Below are 12,638 nucleotides of genomic sequence, written 5' to 3' on the forward strand. Positions count from 1 at the left end.
TCACAAGCACATGGGACGCAGTCAAGAAAACTGGTGGCAGGCACGAAAGGAGGGGAGGAAACAAGGCAAACTTGTGCGGGAGGGAGGCCACCGTACAACCTGCGGTCGGAGACCTCCAGGAAGGAGCGCCAGCTCTCCAGTCACCCAAGGGGCGGACGCGCGCGGCCCACAGCCCCAACCTCCCGCTGAGCGGGCCTCGGTCGGCGCCTGCTACGTCCTCGGGGCTCGGCCCGGAAAGCCGGCGAGGACACCGGAAGCTCGGGAGCCCTCACTGCTCGAGATCACGCTCCTCGCCCCCCGCCCCCCTGCGCAATGGCGCCGGAGTCCCGGCGTGAGGGGCGGGGCCGCAGGCGTGAGGGGCGGGGCCGCAGGCGGCCGGCCGTGCGACCGCGACCCAATGAGCGGCGCCGGCCGACCGGCGGCCCAATGATGGCGGCGCGTGGGCACGCTGGGGGCGGGCAGGGCGCGCCCGACTTTTCCAGAAGACCCGGATAGCGCCGCAGGGCCACGCTGAGCCGGCTGTGGGCCATCTTCACGCCTGCTCGTCTTGTCTTCTGTTGCTGGGTCAGCTATGGCGGCTGTGAAGACCCTAAATCCCAAGGCCGAGGTGGCCCGAGCCCAGGCTGCGTTGGCGGTCAACATCAGCGCGGCCCGGGGGCTGCAGGACGTGCTGCGGACCAACTTGGGGCCTAAGGGCACCATGAAGATGTGAGGCGGGGCTGGTGGGGAGGGCCGGGCGGGCGCCGCGCACCTCGTGCGGCCGCGGTGCCGGCAGTCGTGGTCTCCAGCCCGCCGCTTCGGGCCTGTGCGCGCGTTGCTGCGCCGTTTTACCCCCGTTCCCGGGTCAGGCCTGTTTCCTGCCGCGGCTGCTTCCTCTAGTAGTCGGTGCAGCCTTCGCAGAGAACAGAGCTGCCCTCGTGCGCTGCTCTCTGGGACGGAGGCGACCCTGAGGACGCTGTTTCTCAGAAGGGAAGGGGGTGGGCACCGCGCCGTTCCTGTTACCGGGAGTGGACGAGCGACCTAATTGCCGCGTGCGGCTCCGTGGGGTCTGGGTAAAGCTGCTGTTGATGGGAGTCAGTTTGGTCTCCGTTGAAAAAGTCACGCTGATTTCGTTTCTGCCCGTTGAGCAGGCTTGTTTCTGGTGCTGGAGATATCAAGCTTACTAAGGATGGCAACGTGCTGCTTCATGAAATGGTGAGAGGCTGCTATACGTTTCAAAGGTCTTGCCATAGTAGGTTTAATTTGTACGAAGATGTTTCATGCTTATTCTCAAGGTAGGAGGAAATCATACTCATCCCCTCTCAGCAGGCCAGTCTTACAGACAATGGAGAGAGTAGAAAAGGAATCAGTAGTGGTAGCCACAGTATGTTACCGGGAGGAGTCCTGGCGTCTGACACTGATTTATGAATACCTAGTCTTGTCCTTTAAGGCCTTTAAAGGATTGAAATTATTAAAATTCTAGTCTGAAAACCAAGCAGTTGACACATTCACATAGGCAAAATGAGACAGGTTTGTACTTTATCTCTTTTAAAAACAGCAATTTCTCTGTTACCTGTCATCTCTTCCACCTCCAACTGGAGGGGAGATAAAACTCCTTGCCTAACCATTTTAAAAGTTGTGACCAAGAATATGAGATTATTGAGAGGATAAAAAATTTTACACATCCGTAAGTTCCCCAAACTTAGCAGTTCAAATTCAGGAAAAGGAAATGACTTGCCTATGTTTTGAGTTAAGAATAAAATGTAGGGCTTTGATAGTAGGGTACCATGCCTTCAGCATCCAAATGTAATTGGTGGCCTGTGCTGGCTGGGAACGGTTGGAGTTGTAGTTTAAACTTAACATCAGAAAAGCCATATCTACATTCCTTTTTTTTAATTTTACTTGATTTTTTAAATTGTGAAATACAGTATAAACATAAAGAAGCACATTAAACATTTATAGCTTAACAAGAAACTATAAAGGAAACAGAAGTATGCAGTATCACCTCTGTGTTGGTTTTGCCAAAAATAGCAAATGTAGATCATAAGATAGTCTACAAGGTAATTGGGCTGGATTCTTAAAACTGTCAGTGTCCCCAAAGATCTAAAAGGCTGGGAACTATTGTAGATTAAAGGGTGAAAAGCAAAAGCAGTGCAGGAGCCTTGTTTGAATCCTTTCTCATTAGCAATCTGCGTGATATTGGAGACTTGATGAATACCCTCTTCTTCCAAAGCCTTCCCATGCAGTGATTTAGCATCCACTGATGACCTTTGCTAGGAGGGCTATTTCTTGTTAATTGTTTGATGCCGAGTAATATTGGAGGCTGCTGAACTTTTATTTTAGAAGTTACTTGATTTATTCCCAAGAGCCCTTAACTGAGCCTCAAATTTCCTTATCAATAAAGTGGAGATAATCTTGATAAATAAACAGATATATACATGACAATATTTTGGTCGTCAGAAACCGAATGCAAAATAGCTAATGGTGTCTTCTTAATCAAAATAATATGTAGCTGAACACTTGGGTAATTTGTGCAAATACATAGCATTTAAGGATACCTTTCACACTTTAAGGTATATTTGTATTGTTTCAAGTTACTTAATTTTTTTTTCTGTTTCTACTTTCAGCAAATTCAACACCCAACAGCCTCCTTAATAGCCAAAGTAGCAACAGCCCAGGATGACATAACTGGTGATGGTACCACTTCCAATGTCCTAATCATTGGAGAACTGCTAAAACAGGCGGATCTCTACATTTCTGAAGTATTACATGATTCTTGTGTTTCTGTGATACTTTATTGTGTATAGAAAATAATCTGAGTTATATTTATACAAATTGATGTGTTAATAGTAGCTGAGGATATATAGTAGAATGTGAAGAGCATAGGGGCTTAAATCTGGGAACCAGAGTATTTATCTTGGTCTCACACAAATGTATTGTGATCCTGGACAAGTTAAAGAACCTTCCTGGGCCTGATGGTTTCTTATTTTATCAAGTTGCATTGCATATATGACATATGTCTGTCTATAATGTAGATTAATAATTTAAATCAGGGCTAGGCATAAGGAAAAAGCCAACCAAAAACAGACTTAAGATTTCTACAACGTTTTTTAGCCCTGAGTAGGTCCAAAGTTAAAGCAAACCTTAATAAATACTAATCTGATGTCAAGAAAAACTTCCTTGGAAGACAGGAGGCAGACTCTTAGTCTCCCTGTCTACTTTTTCTTGGTAAATGATATGAATTAATTTCAGATTACCTATAGAAAAGATATAATGGTCCTATTGACTGCAGGTTGTTGTGACACTTGAGTTTTTGTCATTATTCCTTGTAGTTTGCACAGTGAACACCCAAGTGTGCTTTATAGTTCCCTTGGCTTTGACTCTGTGCTAGAGCAATGTCTGTTCTTCTCCTCTGCATTGAAAGGACTATTTATCCTTTTAAATGTATTCAGAAAGTCAGCACATTATATTAATTGTGTTAAAGGGTCTGAATGATCTAGAATAAATCTTCAGAAACGTACTTTATCGTGAACTACATAGTTCCATCTAACTGAAGGATTCCAGTGTTAGTGGTGGTTTTGTAATTGTGCGTGTATTATAGGGTCTTCATCCCAGAATAATAACAGAAGGATTTGAAGCTGCAAAGGAAAAGGCACTTCAGTTTTTGGAACAAGTCAAAGTAAGCAAAGAGATGGTCCGGGAAACACTCATAGATGTGGCCAGAACATCTCTACGTACTAAAGTTCATGCTGAACTTGCTGATGTCTTAACAGAGGTATGTGTCTGGTGGTACAGTACACCTATACCAAAACCTTTGATATTAGAAACATCAGTATACTTAACCAATTGCAGTTATAGGGTGCTCTCTAAAATCTTCCACAGTATTGTATTGTGAAATAAGTAGGTTCATTTTTGTGGCGTTGATAACTTGATCTGTGTCCCTAAAGAGAAATGAGAAAATAATTATATATCTGATCAGATTATAAAAAGTATAATTAGAGGTTTCATTATTATAAAAAGCTTTCTGTTATCAACATTTTTAATAAAATAGCAGGGATGTCAGTGATTCTTTAGGTAATTACAAATTGAGATTTCAGAAATGTAAATGACTTCAGCCCCTTTACAACTATATTCTATTAGCTCAGAAAAAGACTTAGATTAATTCAGAGATGTTAAAGTCAAGAAACTGTCTACTTTAAACTTTGAAGGACAAGCAACATAAATGTCTCGACTTCTGCAAATCAAATTCATTTAGTAATCGTGCTTCTGTTGTAGGCTGTAGTTGACTCCATTTTGGCCATTAAAAAGCAGGATGAACCTATTGACCTCTTCATGGTTGAGATCATGGAAATGAAACATAAATCTGAAACCGACACAAGGTAGGTGGTAGAATACTATAAAATATTTATAGTGTGTTTACAAATTTATAGGCGCTTTATACAATACATATTTTGGGAGTGATTTTTTTTTTCCTTTGAATTAATATGTATTGCCTAGATGAGTGTTTAATTTACTCAGTAGTAGTACCTCTTAAAGTTGATGGTATGTGTTTATAGTCAAAACGATTCAGAAAAATGAGCTATGTCAGTTAGCATTTATTGAACTGTTGGATGCAAAGCATAATGGGAGACTGTTGGGGAATTTAAAAATATGTTGCAAAGACCTAGTTGGAAAACATTTTTTTTTAAAAGGTAATCACAATTTGATGGCCTGCCGGTTGAGACATTTTCTCTGCAGATTTTCTGTACAAGATAGGGGTGTCATTTTTGTTTGAATGGTTTGTTTTTGTCATGTTGTGGAATGTTGCTTTTCCATAACTGAACCTGCCTAGGTTTCACCCAAAAGTCTAGTTCAAATAACTCAAGAAATAAAGTTGATTGTGTGAAAATGATCAATACAGTGTTTTAATTTTGTTAGCATACATTACACCCCATCTGGAAATCAATAACAATACAACTCTTTATGTTTCAAATATATTTTTCAACTATAGTTGACTATTATGTTAGTTACAGGTGTGTAACATAGTGATTAGATATTTACAGACCTTATGAAGTGACCCCCATGATGTTTTGTGTGTTTGAACAGCTTAATCAGAGGTCTTGTTTTGGACCATGGGGCACGGCATCCTGATATGAAAAAAAGAGTAGAAGATGCATATATCCTCACATGCAATGTGTCATTAGAATATGAAAAAACGTGAGTTTATATCCCCTTGCAAATGGAATCGAGAAGCAGAGGAGCTTGGTATTTTGGGCATTTACTTCTTTCTTGAGACTCAGTTTCTCCACTGTAAGGACAATAATGCCCCAGTTGGGTTTGGGAGAATTCTAGGAAATAAACTGAGAACATACCAGGGTCAGGATTGGAACTCACTGACTGTTTAATCAAGACTAACCCAGTTTTTATGGCTGCTGGCTTACCTTCTATTCAGAATAGAAACAACCCCCCATAACTTTTTTTTTTTTTAAATAGAGAAGTGAATTCTGGCTTTTTTTACAAGAGTGCAGAAGAAAGAGAGAAACTTGTGAAAGCTGAAAGAAAATTCATTGAAGATAGAGTTAAAAAAATAATAGAACTGAAAAAGAAAGTCTGTGGTGACTCAGATAAAGGATTTGTTGTTATTAATCAAAAGGTGAGAATTTTGCTTTGTAAACTTTTATACCCATTTTTATTTTTTTAAGGTAAATGAAACTAATTTTTATTTCTGTTATAGGGAATTGACCCGTTTTCCTTAGATTCTCTTGCAAAAGAAGGCATAGTAGCTCTACGCAGAGCTAAAAGGAGAAATATGGAAAGGTACGGAGAGCAGGTTATCTGAGCGCTGTGGATTTGTGAGAGATAACTGGCATTGTTCCTTTTTCCCGTCTACTTATTGTTGCTTTTTCCTGGGTTTTTTTTTTTTATTATTATTGGGGAAGGGGAACAGGACTTTATTGGGGAACAGTGTGTACTTCCAGGACTTTTTTCCAAGTCAAGTTGTTGTCCTTTCAGTCTTAGTTGTAGAGAGCACAGCTCAGCTCCAGGTCCAGTTGCCGTTTCTAGTCGTTTCTAATTACAGGGGGCACAGCGCACCATCCTTTGCAGGAGTCGAACCGGCAACCTTGTGGTTGAGAGGCCGCGCTCCAACCAACTGAGCCATCTGGTGCCGTGTTCAATCTTAGTTGCAGGGGACAGAGCCCACCATGCCTTGCGGGACTCGAGGAATTGAACCGGCAACCTTGTGGTTGAGAGCCCACTGGCCCATGTGGGAATCGAACTGGCAGCCTTCAGGGTTAGGAGAACGGAGCTCCAACTGCCTGAGCCACCGGCCCGGCCCGCTTTTTTCTTTTTATTGTGATGAAAGATACATAATATAAAACTTACATTTCACCCATTTTTTAAAGTGTAAAATTTAGTGACATTAAGTTGCATTCACATTGTTGGGCAATCATCACCATTAACCAGTTCCAGAACTTTTTCATCATCACAAACTGAAGCTCTGTATCCATTAAATGATAACTTCCCATTTCTACCCCTTACCAATCCCCCATACTTTCTGTCTCTGAATTTGGTACTTCATATAAGGGAATCACACAATATTTGTCCTTTTGTGTTTGGCTTGTTTCATTTAGCATGTTTTCAAAGTTCATCCATGTTGTAACATGGATTAGAATTTCATCCCTTTTTAAGGATGAATAGTAATACTCTATTGTATGGATATATCATATCCTTGTTTATCCATTTATCAATGCACATTTATTTAGATTTCTACATTTTGGCTACTATGAGTAATGCTGCTATGAACATTGGTGTATACTTGTTTTATTTTTAAACCATGACACCTATACGAGGTGTGATCAAACAATACGGTGAATGTTTAAATTTAAAAAACTTAGATTACAGTAAAGGACACATTGCCATTAATCCCCCTTAAAATACTCCCCCTCACTTCGAACACACTTATCCCGTCATTCTTGCCACTTTCTGAAGCAGCTCTAGAAGTCCTCTTTCATGAGTGTCTTTAGTTGTGCTTGTTATCTGCCTCAATGTCCTGAATCATTTTGACTTTGGGGAAGAGCCAGAAGTTGCACAGTGCCAGATGCGGTGAATAAAGTGGATGAGGACACACTGTAATGTTTATTTGACAGACATTGCCATACCAGAAGCGATATGTGATACAGAGTGATGTCGTGATGGAGGAGGATTTATGGCACACTTGAAAATACCTTTCAACTGTAGCTCACACCTGACTTGATTGCACTGACCAAGTTGAAACTTGTTACCCACTGTTACTAAGGTTCGACTTGTTGCTTTCCGTATTGAAGATCCCTGCCTTTCTATTGGATGGCACTCGGCGGCAGCATTCACCGTATTTTGTGATCACAACAGAAAGGCTCCGTGACATTGCTTTTGTTATACAGCAATTTCTTGTCAAAAACATTACGGTGTGTCTTCACCCTATTCACCAGATCTGGCACCATGTGTTTTCTGGCTCTTCCCAGTCAAAAAGACCATGAAAGGTAGACATTTTGAATCGATTCAGGACATCCAGGCAGCCATGACAGTGCAACTAACGACACCATGAAAGAGGACTTCCAGAACTGCTTCAGAAAGTGTCAAGAACGAGGGGATAAGTGTGTTAGGAAGCAAGGGGGGCTATTTTAAGCAGGATTAATGGCCATGTGTCTTTTACTGTAATAAATTTTTATTTGAACATTCATTGTATTTGATCACAACTCGTGCATATTTTATTTACCATGTCGAGACAGCATCAGTGGGTTTCTCAGAAATCCTTCCAACGAGCTCACCGTGATGAAGAGCTCCTGTCCACCTTTACATTGCATGTCAGTATTTGCTGACTGGAGAGAGTGGTTTAAATGGAGACTTAGGAGAAAAGACTCGTTTTCAGCTGGTTGGTGGTAAATTGAAACTTAAGTTAAAATACATTTTAGAGTGTAATTTTAGTGTTTAATTCTGAAAGATTGTTTTCTAAAAATTATCCATCTTTAAAACATAACTAATGTTAAAGTCACACGTCTACTTTAAACTATTTCACTATTTCAGGCTGACTCTTGCTTGTGGTGGGGTAGCTCTGAATTCTTTTGATGACTTAAATCCTGATTGCTTGGGATATGCAGGACTTGTCTATGAGTATACATTGGTAAGTGTATTTTCTTTCCAAAGATAGTACTTTTGGGTTTATGAATTCTTCAGTAGTAAAAACTTATTCAAACTCACAATCATATTTTTGCTTTGTTTACATATATTTTGATAGTTTATGTGTACTAATATGCCTTTGATGGGAAACTCAATTTGTTTTATGGGTGATTTTTTTTTTTAAAGAAATAATTTGATGTGATCAGTGTTCCCTCTTAATATGCTACTTATCATTTCTCCTCTGATCATTCTTTGTATAACCATATCTTGTTTTTGAAAATACCACTTCACATAGGGAGAAGAGAAGTTCACCTTCATTGAGAAATGTAACAATCCTCGCTCTGTCACGTTATTGATCAAAGGACCAAATAAGCACACCCTCACTCAAATCAAAGATGCAATAAGAGATGGCTTGAGGGCCGTTAAAAATGCTCTTGATGATGGTAAGATCCTCACTAAACTATTCTTTTTGCTAGTCTGAAAGGCATGGCTGAATACTGTGTGCTTTTTATCAGTAGCTTACACAGCCAGACACCATGCAAAAGTAAAGTGTTCCTTTTAAAATGGCTATGATGGTATGTGAAGTTTTTTCATAGCATATCATTATTAAAAGTGGATACAAATAAGTGAGTTAACAGCTTCCAAGTGCTAGTTAAATTGAGTCATTCTGCTATTTGATATGTTGCCTGCATTGCTTTCAAATGCAATACTAAAATTGCTGTGGTTATACTGAATTCTTAAAAAATTAATAGCTTTCATGTATGTGTGTTTTAATTTATATGTTTTCTTAGAATTCTACAGTTTTCTTTGTAGTTTAGCGTTTCTCTCTTCTGCACACAACAGGCTGTGTAGTTCCAGGTGCTGGTGCAGTGGAAGTGGCGATGGCAGAAGCCCTGATTAAATACAAGCCCAGTGTAAAGGGCAGGGCTCAGCTGGGAGTCCAAGCATTTGCTGATGCATTGCTCATTATTCCCAAGGTATGATTTAACAGTCATTTTTCTAAAATAACACCAAAGTGATTCAACTGATGAATGCAAAAGCCTTTAGATAATGTGGATTTTGAATAAACAAGTTTGATCAGTTTTCTCCCTAACACTAGAACAGGTGTGGTGTATCTCATCATCCAAATGTATTTGATTTCTCTGGAAGGAAAATTTGAATATCTGATTTCAGATGGCAAGAAGGTTTTAAGAAGGTTTGTAGTGAAAGGGTTATACCTGAGTACTAGCTTGCTTTTAAGTTAAACTATGATCAGTATTGTGATTTTTCTATTATTAATTGGAAATATTGTTCATTTATTGTACACTTGACTATCAGTTCTTAGGTCTTGTCTTTTAAAGTATTAAATTTGCTTGCTTTAGGTACTTGCTCAGAATTCTGGTTTTGACCTTCAGGAAACTCTGGTTAAAATTCAAGCAGAACATTCAAATTCAGGTCAACTTGTGGGTGTGGACTTGAACACAGGTAAGAGAATGCAACTGTTTGTAGGGGGAGAACCAGGTTAGAGGTAAGATGAAGCCAGGAAGGATCACAAGAGACTTGGGGAATTGCTTTGCTGTGTGACATCAATCCTATCAGGGAACTCTGGGTTCTGAAATGAGGTACAAAAATGGAATGACTAGATACAGTAATTAAGGGAATAGAGTATATATTTGAATAATTTCAGAGAGTATGAGTTTGTTGATGTTGCTGAGTGGTAGCAGATGGTTCAGGTTGAAAGGTTTCATATTAGGCTTACTTTACTCCATTTTTTATCAGGGACTTTGATAAGAAAATACATTAGATCACATTCACTAGTTTAAAAAGACTGAGGACAGCAAATAATGCTGGAAGAGGGGACCAAGTGTAATGAAATTTAAAGCCCTGGTCTTGGGCCAGTGTAACAACACAAATTATGTAAGTACAAAGTGGAAGAGAGGTAAATAAATCCATACAATATGTGTGAGTAAGACCTATTGTCAACAGCATTTACATTCAAGTTAATAGAAAAGGTTTCTGGAATGAGGAAAATGGTAAGCCCATTTTGGCCAGGTTATAGTTCAAGTGCTGTATTTTAATACGGACAAATGGAACTGTGTCCAGAACAAAACATGTTCAAACATTGGTAACCAATAGAGCATTCCTATCAGTGGATCGTCTAAGTGGGGATCAGTCACTCATCAGAGGTACTGTTCACAGGAGTCATGGTTTGGAGTACAAAATTGACTAAATGAGGAACTTTGGGTTTTCATAGTTAATACTCTGTTTCCTCAAAAATAAGACCTAGTCGGACAATCAGCTCTAGCATGTCTTTGGGAGCAAAAATTAATATGAGATCGACTAGGTCTTATTTTTGAGCGAAACCCGGTACTACAGGAAATGAGTAATCAGTGATGAGCAAAGAAAGTAGCACAAAATACTGTTGGTTCTTTTAGACAGCATTCTGATCTTACAACCTGCTCTATGTGATTTTAAGACTACCTGATTACCTTTCAGGTGAGCCAATGGTGGCGGCACAAGCAGGCGTATGGGATAACTATTGTGTAAAGAAACAGCTTCTTCACTCCTGGTGAGTTTGGGAAAGCCAAAACTAAAATAATCTTGAAGTAATCATCATATTCTTTAATTTGGTGTGTTCTGTTTAATTTCTTTATTTCCATTTAAAAAATGTATAGGAAAGGGGAAACTTAATTGGATTTAATTTGCATGGTTTAGTTGGAGATTGAGTTGAATTTGAGTTCATGTCTGAAATCTGAGCCATCTGATTTTTTTTTCGCCTTGCAGCACTGTGATTGCTACCAACATTCTCCTGGTAGATGAGATCATGCGAGCTGGAATGTCTTCTCTCAAAGGTTGAATTGAAGCTTCGTTTGTATCATCTGAATCATGAAGACTCCAGAGTGACCCTAAGAATACAGCTGTGGAATTTTTGTCTAAGCTTCAAATAATTTTAAACGGAATTTTCTTTTCCCATGTGAAAAAAGGAGAGAACACTGGCACCTGTTCTATTCCAAAGTCTGAAATTATAATTACAGCATGTTTTTTTAATTGCACTCAGTGTACACACATAAAGCAGGCTGTTTTCACCCAGTGAACAGTATGTTTTGCTGTAGCTTCAGTGATAAAAATCCATGTTAGAAAAGTATGTTACCTGCCTTATTAAATACTGCTTGAAAAACATTTTAATGGTTTAACAATTTTTTCTAATGTATCTTAATTTAGCCAATAGTTTCTTATTGTTAAGCATTCAAGCTAAAAATTTTTATGGTAATATAAGTAACGCTTAAATACCTTAAGGTTTTGAAAGCATCCCTGTTTCCTTAGTATGAATTCCTGTGAGTAAACTATTGGATCTTTCCATTGGACTTTTCATGCTTTTGAGGTAGCTTTGTTTAAAATACTCCCCAGGGAAGTTAAGTGGTAGTGGATAGAAAGATGGGTGAACTAGAGGCAAGGGAGTTGAAAGAGCTACAAGTATAAAGTGGCAAAAATAGAAATAGAGGAGACAGAGGTAGAAAGATGGTTGAATCCACGGTGACTAAGGGCTATGTGAGAGAGATTTTCAGATGGGCCATATTTTGCCACCACTGAACCTTTGCTTATGCTGAAATGTCCATCCCAAAACAGGCAGTATCATCTTTCTCTCAAATTATTCTCTCCTACTTGTTTCCACAAAATCATTTTTGTAGTCAGCACATCTCTGGTCCTTGAAAGTGAAATTGTGTTACTAAGCTTGTATTTTGAGGACTTGGCAGTTGCCTACAATGAGTGCAATAAATGGTAACTTGAAACCGTTTCTGTGATCTTGCAATGGTATTCCAGGGGAAGGCAGGAAGTTCAAGTGTTCACAAGGTAATGAAGGGGCTTCTGCAATGGCAGGGCCTCTAAACACAAACCCTGAGAAAATGGCTTTTTTTTTAAATTAAAATTTGTTGGGTGACAATGGTTTGTAAAATTACGTAGGTTTTGGGCCGGCCCGGTGGCTCAGGTGGTTGGAGCTCCATGCTCCTAACTCCGAAGGCTGCCGGTTCGATTCCCACATGAGCCAGTGGGCTCTCAACCACAGGTTGTCAGTTCAATTCCTCGAGTCCCGCAAGGGATGGTGGGCTCCGCCCCCTGCAACTAAGATTGAACACGGCACCTTGAGCTGAGCTGCCGCTGAGCTCCCGGATGGCTCAGTTGGTTGGAGTGCGTCCTCTCAACCACAAGGTTGCCAGTTAGATTCCTCGACTCCCGCAAGGGATGGTGGGCTGCGCCCCCTGCAACTAGAAACGGCAACTGGACCTGAAGCTGAGCTGCGCCCTCCACAACTAACACTGAAGGGACAACAACTTGAAGCTGAACGGCACCCTCCATAGCTAAGATTGAAGGGACGGCAACTTGACTTGGAAAAAAGGCCTGGAAGTACACACTGTTCCCCAATAAAGTCCTGTTCCCCTTCCCCCCCCCCAAAAAAAAAATTACGTAGGTTTCAAGTGCACGATTCTAATATATCTATGCATCACGTTGTGTGTTCACCACCGTCAGTTCTTCCATCACCATAT

The 12,638-nt window shown here is 40.3% G+C and overlaps 1 protein-coding gene across 1 annotated transcript; it reads left to right on the top strand.

Annotated features, from left to right (window-relative positions):
- Positions 1–361: 361 nt before the first annotated feature.
- On the top strand, positions 362–11,890 carry CCT6A (chaperonin containing TCP1 subunit 6A). The gene is made up of 14 exons (XM_081053002.1): positions 362–708; positions 1,131–1,194; positions 2,607–2,741; positions 3,581–3,754; positions 4,255–4,358; positions 5,065–5,175; positions 5,452–5,611; positions 5,693–5,775; positions 8,023–8,119; positions 8,411–8,558; positions 8,959–9,092; positions 9,477–9,579; positions 10,591–10,663; positions 10,879–11,890. The coding sequence occupies exons 1-14, from the start codon at positions 572–574 to the stop codon at positions 10,949–10,951; spliced, it is 1,596 nt and encodes a 531-aa protein (XP_080909128.1). The 5' UTR covers positions 362–571; the 3' UTR covers positions 10,952–11,890.
- The last annotated feature ends 748 nt before the right edge of the window (positions 11,891–12,638 follow it).

Source organism: Rhinolophus hipposideros (assembly GCF_964194185.1).
Source record: "Rhinolophus hipposideros genome assembly, chromosome: 7".
NCBI lineage: Eukaryota > Metazoa > Chordata > Mammalia > Chiroptera > Rhinolophidae > Rhinolophus > Rhinolophus hipposideros.

Coding starts and splice junctions, on each gene's coding strand:
- CCT6A (XM_081053002.1), top strand. CDS start 572: ATGGCGGCTGTGAAGACCCTAAATCCCAAGGCCGAGGTGGCCCGAGCC. Junction 8,120..8,410: donor TTGTCTATGAGTATACATTG/GTAAGTGTATTT, acceptor CACTTCACATAG/GGAGAAGAGAAGTTCACCTT. Junction 8,559..8,958: donor TAAAAATGCTCTTGATGATG/GTAAGATCCTCA, acceptor TGCACACAACAG/GCTGTGTAGTTCCAGGTGCT.